At 40.8% G+C, this 22,500-nt stretch overlaps 2 protein-coding genes and 1 long non-coding RNA gene across 7 annotated transcripts in view; all 3 read left to right on the top strand.

Annotated features, from left to right (window-relative positions):
• The window catches only part of LOC123502777 (NADP-dependent malic enzyme-like), a 54,378-nt gene extending 43,769 nt beyond the window's left edge, over window positions 1-10,609 (top strand). For 4 of the 5 annotated variants that reach the window (XM_045252028.1, XM_045252030.1, XM_045252032.1 and 1 more), the window contains exon 12: window positions 8,956-10,609. In XM_045252028.1, the coding sequence (XP_045107963.1) occupies window positions 8,956-9,101 (146 nt within the window). In that variant the 3' untranslated portion in view covers window positions 9,102-10,609. Of the gene's footprint in view, window positions 1-1,990; window positions 2,118-8,955 lie in introns of all 5 variants that reach the window. The other variant, XM_045252029.1, reaches the window with a different exon arrangement.
• Window positions 10,610-14,719: 4,110 nt separating this feature from the next.
• LOC123502776 (solute carrier organic anion transporter family member 4A1-like) overlaps window positions 14,720-22,500 on the top strand; it is a 24,965-nt gene continuing 17,184 nt past the window's right edge. Inside the window, exon 1 of the mRNA XM_045252027.1 lies at window positions 14,720-15,100. The gene's annotated coding sequence lies outside the window, so the exon portion shown is untranslated. The remainder of the gene's footprint in view (window positions 15,101-22,500) is intronic.
• LOC123502780 overlaps window positions 19,389-22,500 on the top strand; it is a 20,296-nt gene continuing 17,184 nt past the window's right edge. The window contains exon 1 of the long non-coding RNA XR_006674222.1: window positions 19,389-19,440. This is a non-coding gene — a long non-coding RNA (uncharacterized LOC123502780). The remainder of the gene's footprint in view (window positions 19,441-22,500) is intronic.

Below are 22,500 nucleotides of genomic sequence, written 5' to 3'. Positions count from 1 at the left end.
TGTAGGACAGTCTAAGAATACAAAAGTTAGCAAGGATTCAACATTAGTAGGTAAAAATACCCCTGCTTATCTCTGTTACCTTTGAAAAAAGTAATGATAGCAGAAGAAAGCACAGAAAGCATATCAAAATACATCATTGATAGGTAAGAACACCCTTAAGAACTACCCTGCTCATCACTCTGGCTTGTGTGAAATAGTGTGGATGGAGAAAGAAAGTGTTTCAAAATGCAACCTTGGCATTGTAATGTTTTGCTTTGAGTCAATTTGTACAATTATTCCTAAAGGTGTGTTTATTTTCCTCATCCCAAATTTAAGTTCTTTATTTCAGCACACCTCCCTTAGCCACAAGTTGAGTGCATGTTGCTTGTTGTGAGTCTAAAGGAGAGATTAGTCACTCAAATCTTTATAAAGTATCCTTTATAGTGTGATAGTGGGAGATTAGTCTCTGAAACCTTGACAAACCTATGAATTTGGACTTTATATAGAACCACCTATGCATATGAAAGAAAGATTAGTCAATGGAATATTGAAGGTTTTATGATAAAAGACTTTAGCTGTATCTGCATTTGTATACCAGGATGAAATTGGTAATGGTAGTTGGTTGGCATCCCACTGGAAAAATTGTGACTAGGTTTGTGTCATTTATGTATGTACTTAACCAGGGTAAAGTTGTCAGTGGTGGTGTGCCTCGCTGGAGGAAGACAGACACAGAGGAAGCAGTTTTGTCCACTCATGATCTTATTTTCAGTTTCATTTTTATGACAAGCAGGAAATATGATGCATTCTTTCTAACTTGGCTGTGGTATGTCACCAAACTGTGTATATACACATGATTTATTACAATATTCATGCACGCTTTATTAATTCCTGTTTTCATCTATGAATTTCAGAAATATTTTCCAGAAATGTAATGCATTTTTCCCTTACTTGATCATGGCGTGTGTGGCCAAACTTTGTATATATGTATGATTTATTGCAATATCTGCACTCACAGTATATTCATAATTTTCAAGCACATAATTTGGTTTGTGTGTTTGATTTTTGGAATGACATTTAAAAAAACAACAACTTCAGTTTGCATGTATCTATCTGGAATGAAGAAAAAAAAAAAAAGGGAAAAGAAAAAAATCTCACAACAATTTGGATATAACTTCTTTAATAATTAAATAGGAAAAAGAAAATACAAAAAAAAAACATGAATCATTGTCACAACATGCAATAAACTAATTGAGCAGCAGGAAATAGACTTAGGAAGCCTGTCTGGTTGTGCTTGAGAGTGCTACATAGAGTGTCTTGTGCTGCACACATCATCTCTGCTACAAGGCACCAGCCAACACCAACCCTCACACTCAAGGAAGCTTTAGAGAAATGAAGAGAGAGAGAGAGAGAGAGAGAGAGAGAGAGAGAGAGATGGAAGTAAAGTGAATCAGCTAGCTGTCAGTGTAATAAGCTAACATGAAGATGAATTAATTGTAAAACAAGAAATTGAGTGTGTTAGTCTGTGATCTGGTATTACTAGTAGTCTTGTGTTGGTCTCACTAATGACGGGTGTGCCATAGATAACAGGTGATGATTATCTAGTAGACAAAAGGAATAATTAAGAGACCTGACTTAGCAACCAGCACAGAAAACACATCCTTGTTGATAAGTGTACAGAAGATTATGCTGAGAATTATCTACTCGTAGAATGATGAATAGTTATTTCCTTAAAGCTACACAAATCCCACTCTGATTGAAGGAAGTAGAGGAAACAAGCTTGGGAAATATTAGTGCATTAACCTAGCTAGACGATGAATAGTATAGCCAGGAGAGGAAATATTAGTGCATTATCTGAGTCAGACTGTAAATAGTGTAGCCAAGCGAGTGAGTTTGGTGTGTGGTGTGTGACATGAGGCGTGACTGGGCAGACAAGAAAGGTGGAAGGAAGGGAGGAAGAAAGAAAACTAATTCAGGAACTAACTCCATACTACCCTCACCCCCACACTTGCAGGCATAGCTTCTGTTTACCCCCAACCCAAGAACATTGCTGATTTCATACAAGCTCAGCAGTATGACTATCACTATGGTGCTGCCCTCCCCTCAGTCTACTCCTGGCCAAAGCTTTAGGCCGCATGACAGTAAGCTCTGTTCTTGATGCCTGCACCAGCAGCAGCAGCAGCCACTTGCATGGAGTGTGTCACACATATTTGTACTGATGTGTGCACCTCTTTACTTGTCGGTCTTGGCCCAGTGTTCACAAGCCTTCTGTTCTCGTACCACCACTATTTTTAAAGGCCTCAGAGATGATTAGCTTGGTTTTCAAGTCTGTTTCTTCTGAAAATAATGAAGGAATCTTGTTAATCTGTCACCTAAACTGTAAATACACCCTTAAAAAGTTGTATAGCATCAACAAGAGCCTTTGAAAGTAGTGGAGGTGCAGTGCAGAGGTGTTTCAGAATACTGGGGTTGATTTGAAGTGTTTGATCGTGTGTTTTGATGCCCCTCTCTACACCCGCTTAGTATCCAACACCCTGATTTGCCCCAGCACCTCTCCCTCCCTGCATGCTTTGTTTTGTTGTGATTACAGATTTGCCAGCTTGAAGTAGTTGTTAAAGACAAGAAATAAAGATATATTTGTTTGAAAAAAAATATTATTTTTTATATGAGAAAATAATGATTGAAAGGAAAAGAAAGATAATTTTATACTAATTTTAGAAATGTTGAATTGTTATTGCTGAATACCATTAGATTTCGTTATCATCCTTATAATTTTTGTCATAAAAATCATCTCTCATCATCATTATAATTCTCATCTTAGAAATCATCTGTTATCATCAAGTGTTATAAAAATCACTTTCATCATTGTTACAATTCTGGTGGTGTTTTTTAAATGTGTTTCCACAGAAGAAAAGAAAAGACAACACAGTATGAGATGACAAAGAGCTTAGAAAGTGCAATGGCAAGTGTTAATAAGCAGAAGAAAGATACATTTGGATTGTGCACGTTATATGTACACTTGACCACTCACTCACACACACACACACACACACACACACACACACACACACACACACACACACACACACACACACACACACACACATTAAAAAAAAACTTAGTTTCATTAATAGTAGACCATATGAGAGAATAAAGATCTCAGAAATGCAATAGCAAGTGTTGATAAATAAAAGAAAGGCATGTTTAGATTGTGCAAGTCTTTCTCAGCTACACTAACCTTGAGACAGGAAGAAAGAGTTTGAGTTTGATCATAATTCTGCCTCACACTAACTCCTCACCTTGCCACTTATACAAACCAGCCACTGTGTTTGCGGGGAATAGTGATGAGGCTTCAGGCCATAACAGGAAATATCATGACGCTGCTGCTACTGTCTGTCATGAATTCCTCCTTGCTGCTGTGACTCTGTGTGTGTGTGTGTGTGTGTGTGTGTGTGTGTGTGTGTGTGTGTGTGTGTGTGTGTGTGTGTGTGTGTGTATTCACCTAGTTGTATTCACCTAGTTGTATTCACCTAGTTGTAATTTTACAGGGCCTGGGTATCATACTCGTGTGGCCCCGTCTCCATATCTACACACATCCAACTTTCCTTTAAAACTATGCACACTCCTTGCTGACACAACCTCCTCACTCAAACCATTCCACACCTCCACACATCTTTGTGGGAAACTATATTTTTTCACATCCTTCAAGCATATTCCTTGGCTATCTTTTTACTATGCGATCTTGTAGTTCTACTTAAGTTTTCCTCTCTCAACATCATTTGCTCATTATCCACTTCATCCAGTCCATTCAACAGTTTATAAACCTGTATTAAATCTCCTCTTTCTCTTCTTTGTTCCAAGGTAGGCAAATTCATTTCTTTTAATCTCTCCTCATAGGTCATTTCTGCCAATTCCGGAACCATTTTTGTTGCCATTCTCTGCAATCTCTCCAACTTCCTTATATGCTTCTTTTTATAAGGGGACCAAACCACTCCAGCATATTCCAATCTTGGTCTAATTACCATACTAATTAATTTCTTCATCATATCTTTATCCATATAATGGAAGGCTAATCCAATATTTTTATCAAATTATACGTTTCTCCAAACATCTTATCAATATGAGCCTCAAACTGCCCATGGTCTTGTATTATCACTCCCAAATCCTTTTCCTTTTCCACCTTTTTCAACACTACTTCTTCACCCATCTTATATGACCCTCTTGGCCGTCTTCCACTCTTTCCCATCTCCATCACATGACTTTTGCTCAGATTAAATTCCATTTGCCACCTCTTGCTCCACTCCCAAATCTTATCCAGGTCTGCCTGTAAAATTTCACAATCTTCTTCACTCTTCACACACCTACACAACTTCGCATCATCCGCAAACAAATTAATATAACTGTTTACTCCTCTGGCATGTCATTTATATATACCAGGAAAAGTATTGGTGCCAGCACTGAGCCTTGTGGGACTCCACTCTCCACCACCAACCAGTCCGACCTTGCATCCCTTATTACCGTTCTCATCTCCCTCCATCTCAAGTAGTTTTCCATCCACTTTAACACTTTTCCTTTCAGTCCTCCATAAATCTCTACTTTCCATAACAGTCTCTCGTGAGGTACCTTGTCAAAAGCTTTCTTTAAATCCAAATATACACAGTCCATCCATCCTCTCTCTCCTGTATTTTGTCAACCACTCTTGAATAAAAGCTCAGTAGATTTGTTACACATGACCTCCCTTTCCTGAAGCCAAATTGATGATCCGATAATAACTTATGATCCTCCAGGAACCGTATCCAATATTTCTTTATCACCCTCTCACAAATCTTACCGACCACACTTGTTAGAGACACAGGTCTATAGTTAAGAGGCTCTTCCTTACTGCCTCCCTTATAAATGGGCACCACTTCAGCTCTCTTCCACTCTACTGGTACTTCCCCTGTTTCTAATGAACACCTTATAATATCATATAATGGATCAATCAATTCTTCTCTACACTCCTTCAATAATTTTCCTGAAACTTCATCTGGTCCCATCGCTTTATCATCTTTAAGTTCCTCCAACATTTTATATAACTCCTTTTAGGTATCTTAATGTCCTCCATGTGCACATTTCCTTGTACATTCTGTGGCTTTACAAACATTGTTTCTTTAGTAAATACTTGCTGAAACCTATTATTTAGCAATTCCGCTATATTCTTAGGGTCATCTACTATCCCTTGCTCTCCTTTTAATCTTTCAATGGACTCTCTCTTTTAAGTTTACCATTTATGAACCTGTAAAACAATTTTGGATGTTCCTTACTCTTGTCTACAATATCTTTTTCAAATTTTCTTTCTTCCTCCTCCTTACCCTCACATACTCATTTCTTGCCACTCTATAATTCTCCTTATTTAGTATATTCCTGCTCTTTTCCATCTTTTCCAAGCCACATCTCTCTTTTCCTTAGCCTTAACACAAGTTGCATTAAACCAATCCTTTCTTCCTTCCTCTCTTGGTTTATACTTTGGTACAAATTTCATAACTCCTTCTTTATAATATTTCATAAAATCTCATATTTTTTTTGCACTTCTCTGATTTGTAACATCTCCTCCCAATCTAATTTTCTGAAATAATTTTTCAAACTTTCTGTGTCCATCTTTCTATAATTCAATCTACCACTCCTGTATGTCTCGTCCTTCCTTCGCTGTGTTGTTGCTATCTGCATTTCCATAACCACATGATCACTCTTTCCCAAAGGACACTTGTATTGTATATCTCCACATAGGTACACTTCTCTTGTTAACACCAAATCCAGTCTAGCCGGTTCATCATCTCCTCTATATCTAGTATTTTCCTTCACCCTCTGTTCCATCATATTTTCCATCATTAGATTAAGAAATCTCTCTCCCATGCTTCTTCTCCAACACCACTTACTAGATTTTCCCAATCCACCTCCTTACAATTAAAATCTCCTACTAGTATCACCTTTCTTTTTCCAGATAATACACTTTCCAAACTCTGTAAAGTATCCTTGATCATATTGTCGTATTCCCTTAATGTCCAAGAATTTGTTTTAGGAGGTACATAGGTCACCATGATTATTAATTCTTTTCCATCACTTTTTATCCTTATGCTTATCACTTCTGCGTTGTTCTTCCCATACCAAACCTTATCCACATTTATTTATTTCTTCGTCATAATCATAACTCCTCCTCCACCTTTACTCTCCCTATCCTTTCTCCATATATTATATTTATTATCCAAATTTATCTTTGTTTTTTCATGCAATTTTGTCTCAGTCAAACACACGATATCAGGCTTCTCCACCATCATATAGTCTTGCAATTCCAATCTACTTGACAGTATCCCATCTATATTAGTATACATTACGGTCCACCCACTGCTCCCTCTAGGGGTTCCTCCGTATTCCTTCTTTCCACATACCACTTTCTGACTCTCTCTCCTATAACTCTCCAAAAACTTTCTCTTTCCTCCTCAGACCGCTCATCATTTTTCCTTCTCGCCTCTTCCACCAATTCCTTATATCTTCTCCTCTCTTCCTCATTTCTATTCTTTCTCACAAACACCTCTTTACAACCTTCTATCTCTCTTAACTTTGATGTTCTATATAGGACATCCTCCGCAGATTGTTGTGACTTCAGTACTACTTTAATCGGTCTGTTCACTCCCTCCTTATACGGACCCAGTCTATGGATCTCTTCCACTTCTTCTTGTAGGTCTTTTTTCATCATCATTTAGATTTTTGAACAGATCTCTTACCGTTTTCAATTCTTCCTTAATTCTCTTCGACTTATATGTTATATTTTGTTCTTTCATCCCAAATATTAACACACTCTTCTTCTTTTCTGCTATTTCCCTTATCAATGTTTCCTTATTCTTCATTACATTAACCAGTTCCTTGGACCTTTCTTTTTTGTCTTCCTTCAACTGATCTTTAATTATTTCTTGTAATCCAACCATCTCTGCTTCCCTCGACTCAGTCCATTGTGTTTTCTTCAGTTCCCATTTCCTTTCAAGCCTTTCATTCTGCTCACTAATCATTTCCTTAAAGTCATCTTTCTCCTTTACTACTCTCTCCATTTTCTCCTCCAACCGTCTCTTGTATTTTTCAACCTCCACCTTCAAATGCGCATTCTCATCCACCAATCGTTTTTCATTTTCCTCCAGTCTCTTAACTCTTTCCTTCAAAGCCTTGCGGAATTCTCTATCCTGCTCCTCCTCACTCCTCTGAACTTTTAATTCCTTCACTAACTCCTCAAATCTCTTCTCCAACATCACCAATCTACCTTGCAATGTTGCCCCTGTTGAAGCTGGACTCATGCTTTGACTGGCCACTTTCGGCTTTACTCCCAGGGCCTCATCAACATATTTTGAATTTGGTAATTTATTCCTTACCGGTCTATCCATTTTTCCTTACTTTTCCTGGGAACATGTGTGTGTGTGTGTGTGTGTGTGTGTGTGTGTGTGTGTGTGTGTGTGTGTGTGTGTGTGTGTGTTAGTACTTGTCAGTGATTCATTATCTAATATTAATATTAATATCTCTTGCACTCACTTCTGTTGTGTGTTCTGTCAAGTGTAATCTATAGTTTAGTTTCCTTATCCTACATTACCTTGCATCACATTTTGCAAGAGGTGGACTTTGAGATCACCACAGGAACACAATTTGTTGTACAGTTCCTACCATCTTGTTAAGTCTTCCCTGCCTTTACTTGTGTACTCTCTTACCTTTCCTTGTCCCTCTCAGTGCTATCAATGTGCACCCTCCCCTCCCTTCCCTTCCCTTCCTTCCTTCCCTTCCCTTCCCTTCTCTTCTCTTCTCTTCTCTTCTCTTCTCTTCTCTTCTCTCCCTTCCCCTCCCCTCCCCTCCCATTTCACAGTCATTCCTCCCGTCTTTCTGATCCCCTCAAGCACTGCACCCTCCCCTCCCCTCCCCATCACTGTGCAGTATTGTTGTGGTGGTGGTGTTATGATTTAAAGAGTTGGACCTGAGTTATGAGGTTGGGTGCACATTCCCCAACACCTTGTCACACCTTATCACCTACCCTTCCCTGTTTGAAAAGGTTGTGGTGCCCCTTTGATATTGATTTATTCTCTCTGTAGTTCTGAGTGGTTAGGCTGATAATGATATGAGTTTTGAAGTTTAGTCTTGCATTGCTGTAGTTGTAAATAAGTAAAAGTTGTATGATTACTGTTACAGTACTGTCGAGTCTATAACTTAAAGTGACAAGTTGAAGGACATATAGTCTTGCTTTATTCTAGTCATAAATAGGAGTTAGTATTGCTGAAAAAATTAAAGAAAAGGAAATGTTCAACAGTTTCTTTACTCTTTGAAGTTAAGTCTTGCATCACTAGAGTTATAGATAAAATCAAACCTAAAATAAATCCTAAATAAATTGAGGTTGATAAGTTATTACATTAAATTAATAGAATTGTATATGGTAGTTTCCAGTCTTTATGAAGAGATAGACATTGCATCAGTGTATTGTTAGAGCAACTTGTGTTGTATGTAGAGATGAATGAGTAGTGTTGTGAGTCAGTCAGTGCATTAACCCACTCAGATTGAAGGGACAATATTGACTGTTTCTGAGTGTGTTTTTAGTACCAGCCTTGCTTTGGTGTTCTTAATAAACCTTAACCCATAAAACCTTTGCAGTCACATGTACAAGTAGATCAATAAGACTAAAGAAAACTGATGCATAAAGCAGACTATGATCAATTCAGAAAACATAACCATTATTTTATTTAGCATTAGTCTTACATTACTGTTCTTGATATATCCAAACTTTGCCAAACCCCTCAGTCACATTATGAACACCAACAAAAACTGATGCACAAAACAAATTAACATTAAGAAAACCTGGAACTTTTATTTTTTGTTTTGTTTTATCCTTTATTTCTTAAAGTTGGTGGTAGAAACAACCTTCAGTTTTTGATAATTGGTGATGAAGGATTGGTCTGACCCTGCCCTCCCTTGCAGGCATTGCGTCCACGTACCCTCAGCCAAAGGACCTGTTTAAATTCATCGAAGACCAGCAGTACAACTACAACTATGACAGCTGCTCAGCACTCCCCAAGACCTGGAAGTGGCCTGACCTGACCACCTTTGATCCCAAGGCAGCCTAAGATGGAGAGATACTGCATGTGCCGGGAGGAACAATTACTATATACAGCAAAGTTGGCACCAACAACCTTCCTCCCAGCTTTCTCACCACCACCACCACCATTATCACCACCACCTTCAACCCCAATGCTGTATAAAGATGAGAGAAATAGTGTTTGTGGTGGATGAACAGCATTATTAACTACAGCAACAGCAATAGTAACAACAGCAGCCTTCCTCCCATCCTCCTTACCACCACCACCACCACTACTACTACCACCACCACCACCACCACCACCACCACCACCACCACCACCACCACCACCACCACCACCACCACCACTTCTATCACAATCTTAACATCCACGGTGGGTGTCTCATGTTTGTTTTAACACATCAGTTTCACCTCAGATGAAAATCATGTTGACTCTGTCTCTTAACTAATTATTCTGAAGACAGGAAGAACATTTTTTCCTCCTCCTCTGTCTTCACTCATTCAATTCAAGTCTCCCAAAATTTAAGTCTTTTTCATGGCTTTAAACTAGAAATAAAGAGAACATTTTTAGTCCTCCTCTTCACTGTATATATTTGACACTTTGACACCTAGAAGTTGATGCATCTTAAGAATTCCATGATGGGAAGAGAGAGGAAATTCATTCTTTACCTTCACTGAGCACTGGAACACCCAACTTTGAATATTTTGGGAATTTCATGGCAAAAGGAAAGAGAAAGTTTAGTTCCTTGTTGGTTCTTTATTTTCTTTTAATGAATAGAAGACAGTGAGAACTACTTATGTTCAGGTTGTATGTTATGTGACAGAAGGGGATTAAGAGATTTATTAATAATACTCATAATCATGTGGTAGAATGTTACTGCAGGGAGAATAGTGAAGGTTGTGGTAAGGAAATGTTATGGTAGGAGAAAAACAAGAAATGTTTGGCTTGTATGTATGGTGTGCCCATGTTGTGCTGTTGAAACAGATGCATGGCTTAAGCTTCAGGAAACAATACAAGGAGGAAACATTCAAACTTGTACATAGCACTGAATTTTGAAACATGAGAGACAGGGAAAGTGAATGATGATGAAGCTTACTTGTATATAACCTTGAATACTGAGAGTGGGGAAAGTGAAATATTATTCAATCTTACCTTAGTGTGACAATAACTCTTTCAACCTTAGAAGACAATGAAACTGAAAGATATGGAGACTTGTAAATCCCATCACACAAGAGAGAAAAAGAAAGAAATGAAAAAAAAAAAAAAATAGCACTTGAACCAAAATCATTAGTCTTACAATAAATACAAATTAGATTGTCGTGAGACACGACACACAAATGCATCAATACATCCTTCACACTAGCATCAACCAGCCTTGTCTGTACAATATAGTGCTATTATATGTATCAATCCACATTGCTATCCCTTACTTACACACACACACACACACACACACACACACACACACACACACACACACACACACACACACACACACACACACACACACACACACACACACACACACACACACATTCTCCTTCCCTGCCTGTAATTGAATATATTTTTGTGCACTCTTGTCTAGATTTATAAGTGTGGAGTGGCAAGTATGTGATCCACTAAGCAGTATTCAATTCCATGGACCTCCTCAGTGATGTTCAGTATCTTGGGTGTCTTTAGAGAAGCCAAATGTCACCACCACCACCACCACCACCACCCTACAGCTACCACTACCCTCACTACCACCTCTCATTTGTGTCCATGTGAATATTACCAGCATAACAACTTCTGAGTCTGATGTGTCTTGTGAAGTGTATGGTTGCTGCTACTACTACTACTACTACTACTACTACTACTACTACTACTTATATTACTTTCATATACACCTATACTTATATTACTCACTTCTAGTACTACTGCTACTATTACTATTGTTACCACATAAACACTAGTATCTTTATCCACACTTAGACACACATGCACACGTGCACACACACACACACACACACACACACACACACACACACACACACACACACACACACACACGCCCGGTAGCTCAGTGGTTAGAGCGCTGGCTTCACAAGCCAGAGGACCAGGGTTCCATTCCCTGGCCGGGTGGAGATATTTGGGTGTGTCTCCTTTCACGTGTAGCCCCTGTTCACCTAGCAGTGAGTAGGTACGGGATGTAAATCGAGGAGTTGTGACCTTGTTGTCCCGGTGTGTGATGTGTGCCTGGTCTCAGGCCTATCCGAAGATCGGAAATAATGAGCTCTGAGCTCGTTCCGTAGGGTAACGTCTGGCTGTCTCGTCAGAGACTGCAGCAGATCAAACAGTGAAACAGTGAAACACACACACACACACACACACACACACGGCCCGGTAGCTCAGTGGTTAGAGCGCTGGCTTCACAAGCCAGAGGGCCGGGGTTCGATTCCCCGGCCGGGTGGAGATATTTGGGTGTGTCTCCTTTCACGTGTAGCCCTTGTTCACGTAGCAGTGAGTAGGTACGGGATGTAAATCGAGGAGTTGTGACCTTGTTGTCCCGGTGTGTGGTGTGTGTCTGGTCTCAGGCCTATCCGAAGATCGGAAATAATGAGCTCTGAGCTCGTTCCGTAGGGTAACGTCTGGCTGTCTTGTCAGAGACTGCAGCAGATCAAACAGTGAAGTGAAACACACACACACACACAGCAGCAGTAGCCACCACACATAGAAGAACTCAGCCGGGCCTCAGTGCAGCATTACAGCTTAACAGCCTTACAACAGCAGCACCAGCTAGCCATTCCTCATAGCACCCCATCACAGCAGCAGTCCTAGTAACAGCACAGCTCCCCAGCACACTCACAGCCTCCCTCCCTTGCCTCTGCCATTATGACCTTGTACCTTCCTGGGAGATGTAGATATGTAGGATTAATTCAGGATGGTATTTAAGGTCACTACTATAATGAATATGTGAATTGATACATAGATAGATAACTTGGAATATGAAATGCAGAGGAGGGATACATAGATAGAAGTGTATTACAAAATATTATGTATGTAGTTTGTTATTTATTTCATGTATGTTTGTGTTTGGTTCCTTTGTTTGTGTATATTGAAGTGAATCGGGGAGAAAAAGAAATGATGAGTCTGACTTTTGTTGCTTAATTTTTTGTCTTTTTTTTCCTCTCGGAGTTTAAACGTTTCAAATTCTCCAATTTTGAAATAAAGGACTGCACACACAACTCATCACCCTTATCTTCCTGAAATCCTTTGGCATCCTTGTGTGGGGAGGATTGGACATGTGAAGGGCTTGCTCCTCTGTCAGGGATCTCTCACTCCTATATATTGAACTGTGAGGTGCATTGCTAGGCCTGATCTTACTCTACCACCTGCCAGGGCTCCCTCACTCTACTCAATTAACCTTTCACACTCTGACTAAGTTTGTGGAGTGTGTTGAGAGAGCTAACTGTACTGTACCACCTCTCTGGTTCCTCCCTGACTTTGGCCCTCCCTGGCTCCCCACATTCATGCCCACATTAGGAAAGGCAACAAAAGTGGTGATTATTTTCTTATTGTGTCATGCAGAGATGAGTTGTTATATATTTTTCCAAGGTAATGTGTATGCATATGTCTTAAGGTGTTTCCTCTTCTGTTTCTAAGACTCTACTACTACTACTACTACTACTACTACTACTACTACTACTACTACTACTACTACACTACTAGTACCACTACTACTACTACTACGTATGTTTGCCAAATTTTTATACTAAGCGCCCCAAGACCTGAGCTGTTTGTAGACTTGTTGAGCGAGCTTTTTCCCTTGTGGAGCGCTGTGAAAGATGGACTACCACTACCTATCATAGCCTGTTAATTAAGGAGTAACCCTAGCCGGTGTAATGATGGAGGACTGAAAGAAAGGACACTGTAACCTAATAGAAGAAAGTTTTAAAGGGATGATGATAGAAAGTGAATGTAACAGGGGTGTAGTTTTTTTTCTCTATCTCTTCTCCTTTTTGCATCTGTAGTGTTATTTGTGGATTGTACTGAAATTTTGAGCAGAGATTGAGAGATATGTTCATGGTTAGTGTCCTTGATGGCTTATTTTGTGGATTTTATTGAGATTTTGAGAGAGAATGAGATGAAATATTACAAGTACTTCCCCAGGCCACTTTTTATTATTGATTGTATTAGATTTTGAGGTGAGAAAGGGAAAATATTTAAGTTATTGCCTCCATTGCCTTGTATTATCAATTTTATAAGGTAGTGACGGGAGAAAGGTGGAAAATATCATGGTTACTACTGCCTGTCACCCTCTCCTCTCCCTTGTCTCTCCCTGTATCAGCCCCTCTGTGATTGTTGAAGAGATGTACGTACGAGATACATGTTTATTTCTCTACTGTATCAATCAGCAAGACTGTACCGTGTAGATATGGAATGTAGATGATCAAAAATAATAAAGTGAAATGATTCATATGTAAATGTCATGTTTTATTGAAACTTTTCTGAAGTTATTCTTTTTTATTTAGTTATTTGTTTTCTTTATAGATTTCCTTCTTTTTGCATGATGTTGTGGTAATATTTTCTGTAACAGTAGTAGTAGTAATTGTAAGAGGAGTAAGTAGGGGGGACAATGATTAATGCAGTAGAAGTATTAGTAATAGAAGCAGGAGACAAGCTGGTTGTCACCTAACATGGTCCTCTCAGTTCCTCATTCTGTGTGGCATCTAGAGAGAGAGAGAGACCACAAACCTACAACCCATCACAATATTAACAATGAGTCTAGCAAACAAGGCAGAGAAAGTTAAATACAATAGTAGGTTAACAAAACACGGAAAGGGGGTAATCAGCCAGCCATGCAACATTCCCACTTATCATCACAACTTCCTTATTCCTTTACAAGTTACAATAAATAGCTCTCTCTCTCTCTCTCTCTCTCTCTCTCTCTCTCTCTCTCTCTCTCTCTCTCTCTCTCTCTCTTTCTTTGTGTGTATATATATATATATATATATATATATATATATATATATATATATATATATATATATATATATATATATATATATATATATATATATATATATATATATATATATATATATATATATATATATATATATATATATATATATATATACATATATATATATATATATATATATATATATATATATATATATATATATATATATATATATATATATATATATATATATAGATAGAGAGAGAGAGAGAGAGAGAGAGAGAGAGAGAGAGAGAGAGAGAGCAACAAAAACACAGGCAGCAGTTCACGAGACAGTGAGGCACACGTGACAAAAAGCATTAAAAGAAACTTCCCTCCCAATGGACTTACTCTGTTTGACATTGCCTGCCTGGCACATACCAACTCAGCAACACACCAACTCCGCCATATCCGCCAATATACACCCTTTGCGGGAAGTCCACACACACACACACACACACACACAGTAACGAACGCTAAACAGCATACATAGCTGGAAAATGCATACAAAGAGAGAGAGAGAGAGAGAGAGAGAGAGAGACGCGAAACTGACAAAACATCCAGAGCGAGATAGAATAGTGAGCGGAGAGCGCGGCGCATTGTGTTTACGGAAGTAGCGAAGTGTGTAAATTCCTTTTAAAATGTTCTGTGGGGAAGGAATGTTGGCGTGGCTGGGTGTCAAGGGGAAAGACGCAGCCTGTGGCAACACTGGGATATACCTGGCAGCTCTCGTCTCCCAGTGAGGCCGCATTGAGGTCATAGCCAACCAACCCACCAGCCAGGCAGCCAGCCAGCGGCCAACCCTCACCGTCCCAACAGTCCGAGACCCAGTCCGACACGCTCAGTATACCTCGAGACGTGACGTGGAGGTGATGTGCGCCGCTCCGTGAGTGTGTTTGTGTGTGCGTGCGTGTTTGTGTGTCCCGTGGCCCTTCCCTTCTGTGTGGCCTCTCAGCTCACCTCACACACGCAGGAGGAAGTAACAGCCAGCGGCCAGTAGTCAGCCAGCACCAGCAGCCACCTGGACGCCCGCCATCACAAGGTATAGGCAATATTTACCTGCCAGCACCTCAGCAGGGGGATGACTGAAGGAGGTGGAAATAGCTCTCTCTGCCTGCCTGTCTGTGTGTCTGTCATACTATTTTCATAATTCTCACCGACTTGTGCCATGTGGTGATGGTCCTATGATAACACCATCACCATTTTCACGACCGGTGAGTTATACTGATGGTGGTGGTGGTGGTGGTAGTGATGATCTAGGCTAATTATATCACCTGTCACCTCCTGTTCATTTCCTCTCGAATCGTTCACCTGTCCACCTGTGTGTGTGTGTGTGTGTGTGTGTACGCGCGTGCGTTTCCATGATGACAGGTGAATTATTTAGCACACCTGGTCTTGTTTCTCCAATTATTGTTCTTAAATGTATCTGTATTTGTGCGTTTCCACCTATCTGTCTTCTTTTTCAACATATTCCTAATGTTTCATTATTCTTTTTAGCATGTTAGCAAGGTATACAGTATACATTATATATATATATATATATATATATATATATATATATATATATATATATATATATATATATATATATATATATACAGGTTTACTGTTTTTGCACACTCATTTCCTTTGGTGTGTGTGTGTGTGTGTGTGTGTGTGTGTGTGTGTGCATATCCGTGCGTGCTAGTGTGTTTGTATATTTTTGTATGATATCCATATCAACTGTGATCAATAATGTATATGTGTGTGTCTGTACGTATGTTTCTCTCTATCAGTCAGTCTATCTGTGTGTGTGTGTGTGTTTGTGTGTGTGATATCCATGTCAACTGTGATCAATAATGTATTTATGTACTGTACGTACGTATGTATGTATGTATATCTATCTATCTACCTATATATCTGCGTCTGTGTCTACCTGTCTACCAGCGCGTGTTTTCTGTCTGTGTATCTATCTATCTATTTATTTATGTGTTGTTGTTGTTGTTGTTGTTGTTGTTGTGGTGGTGGTGGTCAAGGTGACTCGGTGATCTGATCTGATGACCTCTGCTTTGGTGACCTACTTTGGCTTTGATAATTAGGGATAGGTAAAGCTTAGCATTCAAGATGTTACCACCACTCTCTCTCTCTCTCTCTCTCTCTCTCTCTCTCTCTCTCTCTCTCTCTCTCTCTCTCTCTCTCTCTCTCTATATATATATATATATATATATATATATATATATATATATATATATATATATATATATATATATATATATATATATATATATATATATATATATATATATATATATATATATATATATATATATATATATATATATATATATATATATATATCAAAATTTTTCTCCTCGTATCGTTAATTACGCTTTCATCATAAGTAAATATTTATTCTTGTCATTTTGTAGACTTTTTCCCTCTAAAGAGATTGAGCTTGGTAGTGGAAGAAAAGAGTAGGAGGTGGTGTGCAGGGAGACGGAGATAGATAAACCTCTTCCTCCTCCTCCTCCTTCTCCTTGCGCTAAATGAGCACCTTTGCGTAAACAATGGTTCGGTGGTGATTGTGGTGGTGGTGGGAGGGGTAGTAATAGTAGTGGTGGTGGTGGTCTTCTCATTATATTGTTATTTTTATTCAAGTGGTAAAGTTCTTGTTCGTTTTCTTTTTCTTTCTCACTTTTCTTCTCTTCTCTTCTTATCACTTTAATTGTTTATTTTCCTCCTTGTCCTCCTCTTGAACAACATCAGTATGAACCACCACCACCACCACTTCCCTGCTCTATCCGCCCGGTGGCTGTCAAGATTACGTATCAGTCTCGTGGCGGCACAGTATAACGAGTGTTCCAGGCCCGTCAGCCACTCTTCCTCACGACACATCTACCTCCCCTCCCCCCCACTCTCTCTCTCTCTCTCTCTCTCTCTCTCTCTCTCTCTCTCTCTCTCTCTCTCTCTCGTCAGTTCCCGGCGGAGAGATGAGGGAGGGCTGGGAGAGGCAGGGCGATAGGGAGGTAACGGTGCGTAGGTGGGATGTTTGTGTGGGAATACCCGTGTGATGGTGGTTGTGGTGGTGGTGGTATTATTGTTGTTGTTATTGTTATTGTTGTTGTTGATATTGTAGAAATATCAATTATTGTAGTAGCTGCAGTGGTGATGGTGTTGGCAGTGGTATTGATGGTGGTGCTGGTGGTAGTTGTGGTGGTGGTGAAGGTGGTATTATTATTATTGTTGTTATTATTGTTGTTATAGAAGTATCGATCGTTGCAGTAGCAGCAGTGGTGGTGGTGTTGGCAGTGGTAATGGCGGTGGTGGTGGTAGTGATGGTGGTGGAGGTAGCTGGCTAATAATAGTTTTCCCAGTTACGTAACTTATCAACACACACACACACACACACACACACACACACACACACACGCTCGGTAGCTCAGTGGTTAGAGCACTGGCTTCACAAGTCAGAGGACCGGAGTTCGATTCCCCGGCCTGGTGGAGATATTTGGGTGTGTCTCCTTTCACGTGTAGCCCCTGTTCACCTAGCAGTGAGTAGGTACGGGATGTAAATCGAGGAGTTGTGACCTTGTTGTCCCGGTGTGTGGTGTGTGCCTGGTCTCAGGCCTATCCGAAGATCGGAAATAATTAGCTCTGAGCTCGTTCCGTAGGGTAACGTCTGGCTGTCTCGTCAGAGACTGCAGCAGATCAAACAAACCGTGAAACACACACACACCGTTCATCATTATGACATAAAACTTCAGACAAAAACAGAGATAATTCATAGGTAGGGGAGGAAAAGGATACATAAAAAAGATAGAAAAAACTCACATTAAGTTTGATAGATTAACGTAACCCTTTTCAAAACTTCTACAGGTATTAATGATGATGATGGTGGTGGTGGTGGTGGTGATGGTAGGGATGGTGATTTTTTAATGAGACAGGCTGTCGTGAAGGACAAGAAAGAGACGAGGACACAAAAAATAAGTAAATAAAAAGAAAAGAAGGAAATATTAATAAACTAAGAAAAGGAATGATTAAAAAAACATGGAAAAAAGTAGTAATGAAATAAAGGGGAAAAAAGAAAAGAAGAAGATGGTTGCAAAATAACAAAAATACTGAAAAGAACATGGAAAAAAGGAATAATGAAAAGGAACTGGAGATGGCAAGCTTATCGAAGAGAATATCACCGTTTTCACACGTTGCCAGTGTTTTCAAGAGCGTGTGTTCCAAAAAGGCGTGAGAAGAGGTAGAAAGTGGTGCGTGAGAGAGAGAGAGAGAGAGAGGAATGTTTTTGTTTTCACACTTCAACTTGATAAGATGCAACTATTTTTGTACTCTCTCTCTCTCTCTCTCTCTCTCTCTCTCTCTCTCTCTCTTTCTCTCTGCATTAACGGGACACACACACACACACACACACACACACACACACACACACACACACACACACACACACACACAACTGCAGATATCACATTTCCGTTTGTCATGTTTTTTTTAATGTATTTCCACAACTTTTTCCTCCATGTGTGTGTGTGTGTGTGTGTGTGTGTGTGTGTGTGTGTGTGTGTGTGTGTGTGTGTGTGTGTGTGTGATGAATAACTTAAGATTCTCTCTCTCTCTCTCTCTCTCTCTCTCTCTCTCTCTCTCTCTCTCTCTCTCTCTCTCTCTCTCTCTCTCTCTCTCTCTCTCTCTCTCTCTCAAGGACGTGTATAGGTATTGATAGCAAGCAGGTAACCACAAACCACCACCACCAGCACCTAACTGTTTCTAAGACGAGTTTCGCACACACACACACACACACACACACACACACACACACACACACACACACACACACACACAGAGAGAGAGAGAGAGAGAGAGAGAGAGAGAGAGAGAGAGAGAGAGAGAGAGAGAAGGGGGGGTGAGGGCGAAAAGGGAGTTGTCATGCTATCGTAGTAGTGGTATCTGGCACTTCCTCCTCCTCCTATTTTTCTTTTTCTTATTCTTGCTCTCGTTCTTGTGTGTTTTTTTTAAGTTCTTCTTGAAACGAATCCTCCTCCTTCTCTCCCTCTTCCTCCTCCTCCTCCTCCTCCTCCTCCTCCTCCTCCTCCTCCTCCTCCTCCTCCTCCTCCTCCTCCTCCTTCTAAGGTGTCTGGGTGTTTGACTGCTCTCTCTCTCTCTCTCTCTCTCTCTCTCTCTCTCTCTCTCTCTCTCTCTCTCTCTCTCTCTCTCTCTCTCTCTCTCTCTCTCTCTCTCTCTCTCTCTCTCTCTCTCTCTCTCTCTCCTCCTTCACCACCACCATCACCTCCTACTCATCCTCCTCCTCCCCCTCCCGTTATGAATTATTACAGAAAAGGATGTCATGGTGTGTGTGTGTGTGTGTGTGTGTGTGTGTGTGTGTGTGTGTGTGTGTGTGTGGTAGAGCGTGTTTCCCTATTACTTAACCCATCACCATAATGCTACTACTGCTATCACTACTACTACTACTACTACTACTACTACTACTACTACTACTACTACTACTACTACTACTACTACTACTACTACTACTACTACTACTGCTACTGCTACCACTACTACTACTGCTACTACCACTGCTACCACTACTGCTACTACTGCTACTGCTACTGCTACCACTACCTGCTGCTACTGCTACCACCACCACCACCACCACTGCACTGCCACTGCTGGCACCACAACTGCTACTGCTACTGCTACTGCTGCACCACTGCCACGGCTGCTACTACTGCTGCACTGCTACTACTGCTACTGCTACTGCTGCTACTGCTACTGCTGCTGCTACTGCTGCTGCTGCTGCTGCTACTGCTACAATGCGTACCACAGTTATCATCAACAACAACAACAATACAAAATCATTAAAAAATACCAGTAAATAGAAATATGCATGTAAAATGAAACTTAATCATTTTCACCTTGACATAAAAAAATGAATATATTTACCTGTAAACTTTCTACCTCCTCCTCCTCCTCCTCCTCCTCCTCCTCCTCCTCCTCGCTATACCTGCCTGTGTCACTCTCTTAACCTCAATAACCGTTCATTCACCTTATTATTGCACTTTTAGAGAGAGAGAGAGAGAGAGAGAGAGAGAGAGAGAGATCTATGGCATTATTATTATTATTAGGGCGGCAGGTTAGAATTGCGGTTAGAAGGACGTAGAGGACGGGAAGAGGAGGAGGGGGAGGAGGAGGAGGAGGAGGAGGAGGAGGAGGAGGAGAGAGGAGGAGGAGGACAAGGAGGTTAGAGTTAAAACTACAAGGAAACTGTGAGAGAGAGAGAGAGAGAGAGAGAGAGAGAGAGAGAGAGAGAGAGAGAGAGAGGGAGGGAGGGAGGGTAAAGAGAAGTGTGGTGGTGGATGAAGTGGAAGTGTAGGAGGATGACGAGGAGAGAGGAATGCTCATTCTCTTCCCTCCGTTGAGGTCACCGTGGAAGAGGAGGAATAGGGAGGAGGAGGAGGAGGAGGAGGAGGAGTAGGAGTAGGAGGAGCCAGGTGAACGAGAAGGAGGCCAGTGTGGGAGGGAAGGGAAATAGGAAAATATTTCTTAGAGAGAGAGAGAGAGAGAGAGAGAGAGAGAGAGAGAGAGAGAGAGAGAGAGAGAGAGAGAGAATGTGGCACTTCCGTTTAACTTTCTTTTTTCCCCACTCCCAAGAAACCGGTCAAGCATGAGAGAGAGAGAGAGAGAGAGAGAGAGAGAGAGAGAGAGAGAGAGAGAGAGTTGCTTATACTTGTGTACTACATTCACTTTTTGTTCATATTTTACTTACTTGTTGCGCGCGCGAGTGTGTGTGTGCGTGTGTGTGTGTGTGTGTGTGTGTGTGTGTGTGTGTGTGTGTGTGTGTGTGTGTGTGTGTGTGTGTGTGTGTGTGTGTGTCGTTGAGAGGGAAAGGGAAGGTGCACCCTCTCTCTCTCTCTCTCTCTCTCTCTCTCTCTCTCTCTCTCTCTCTCTCTCTCTCTCTCTCTCTTTCTTCCTTCCCTTCTTCTTGTTCTTCTTCTTGTTCTTGTTCTTCTTCATTTTAATGCACACACACACACACACACACACACACACACACACACACACACACACACACACACACACACACACACACACACACACACACACACACACACACACACACACACACACACACACACACACACACACACACACACACACACACACACACACGCCATTCACACACTAATAAATGCTCTCTCTCTCTCTCTCTCTCTCTCTCTCTCTCTCTCTCTCTCTCTCTCTCTCTCTCTCTCTCTCTCTCTCTCTCTCTCTCTCTCTCTATCTATCTATCTATCTATCTATCTATCTTTTAAAGATCGTAACTTGGTTTATTTTCTTCTTTTATTTCTTAGGATACATTTACGAGAGAGAGAGAGAGAGAGAGAGAGAGAGAGAGAGAGAGAGAGAGAGAGAGAGAGGTGACGCAAGAACATAGGAAATATATCTAGAAAGTGATCAGGATAATTAATGAACAAATAATGATGATGTCAAAGAAGATAAGAAGTAATGATAGGGAGAAAAATAATCATAAAAAATAAATAATAATAAGAAGAAGAAGAAAAACATAAAATAACTCTGGTCAGTCGAGCCTTTCTGACTTCACCTGTGTGTGTGTGTGTGTGTGTGTGTGTGTGTGTGTGTGTGTGTGTCGTGACTCCTTCGCTTAGGGAGTGGGAGGCATTATGGAGAAGGAGAGGGAGAGGGGAGAGAGGGAGATGAGTGGAGGTGACCTTGTGGTTGGCTAATCTCCCAAAGGTTTATCCTCCTCCTCTGCCTCTGCCTCCCCCTTTTCCTCCTCTCCCCTCTTCCTTCCCTCTTTCATAATCTCTCGTCTTATCCTTTTGCATCGTGTTCTCTTCTCTCTCTCTCTCTCTCTCTCTCTCTCTCTCTCTCTCTCTCTCTCTCTCTCTCTCTCTCTCTCTCTCCAACACAATCTCACATCATTCTCTACTTCATACAGAGAGAGAGAGAGAGAGAGAGAGAGAGAGAGAGAGAGAGAGAGAATTAAACGAGATTAAGCAAAGGAGACGATGAAGTGAAGAATAGAAAAATGTCAGTGCGTAATGATGATAGTGATAATAATAATGATGATGATGATGATGATGATAATCATAAAAGCCGTGCATTCTTAACAAAATGAAAGGCAATGACATAATCTTTGGCTTGTTTGGTGTGTGTTAGGTATAAGGCGTGGGGCTCCTGCAGGCTGTGGGCGCCCTCCAGCCTGGCCAGCAGTGTGGGCGGCGCTGCATGGGCGGCTGGCTGACACAGGGAGAAGAGCGGGTGTCGTTTTGCCGTGTTGGGAATAGGGGCTGTGTTCTGGTCAGGGTGGTGGTGGTGGTTGGTGGTGGTGGGGGTGGTGGTGGTGGTGGTGGTGGGGGTGGTGGTGGTGGTGGTGGTGGTATGGTAAGGAAGATGAATAATGAATGGTAACGATCAAAAAAAGGAACACTAACAATA

Source organism: Portunus trituberculatus, chromosome 12 (assembly GCF_017591435.1).
Source record: "Portunus trituberculatus isolate SZX2019 chromosome 12, ASM1759143v1, whole genome shotgun sequence".
Taxonomy (NCBI): Eukaryota; Metazoa; Arthropoda; class Malacostraca; order Decapoda; family Portunidae; genus Portunus; species Portunus trituberculatus.
Note: the sequence above shows the minus strand (reverse complement) of the source record. Positions and strands in the feature narration are given on the sequence as shown.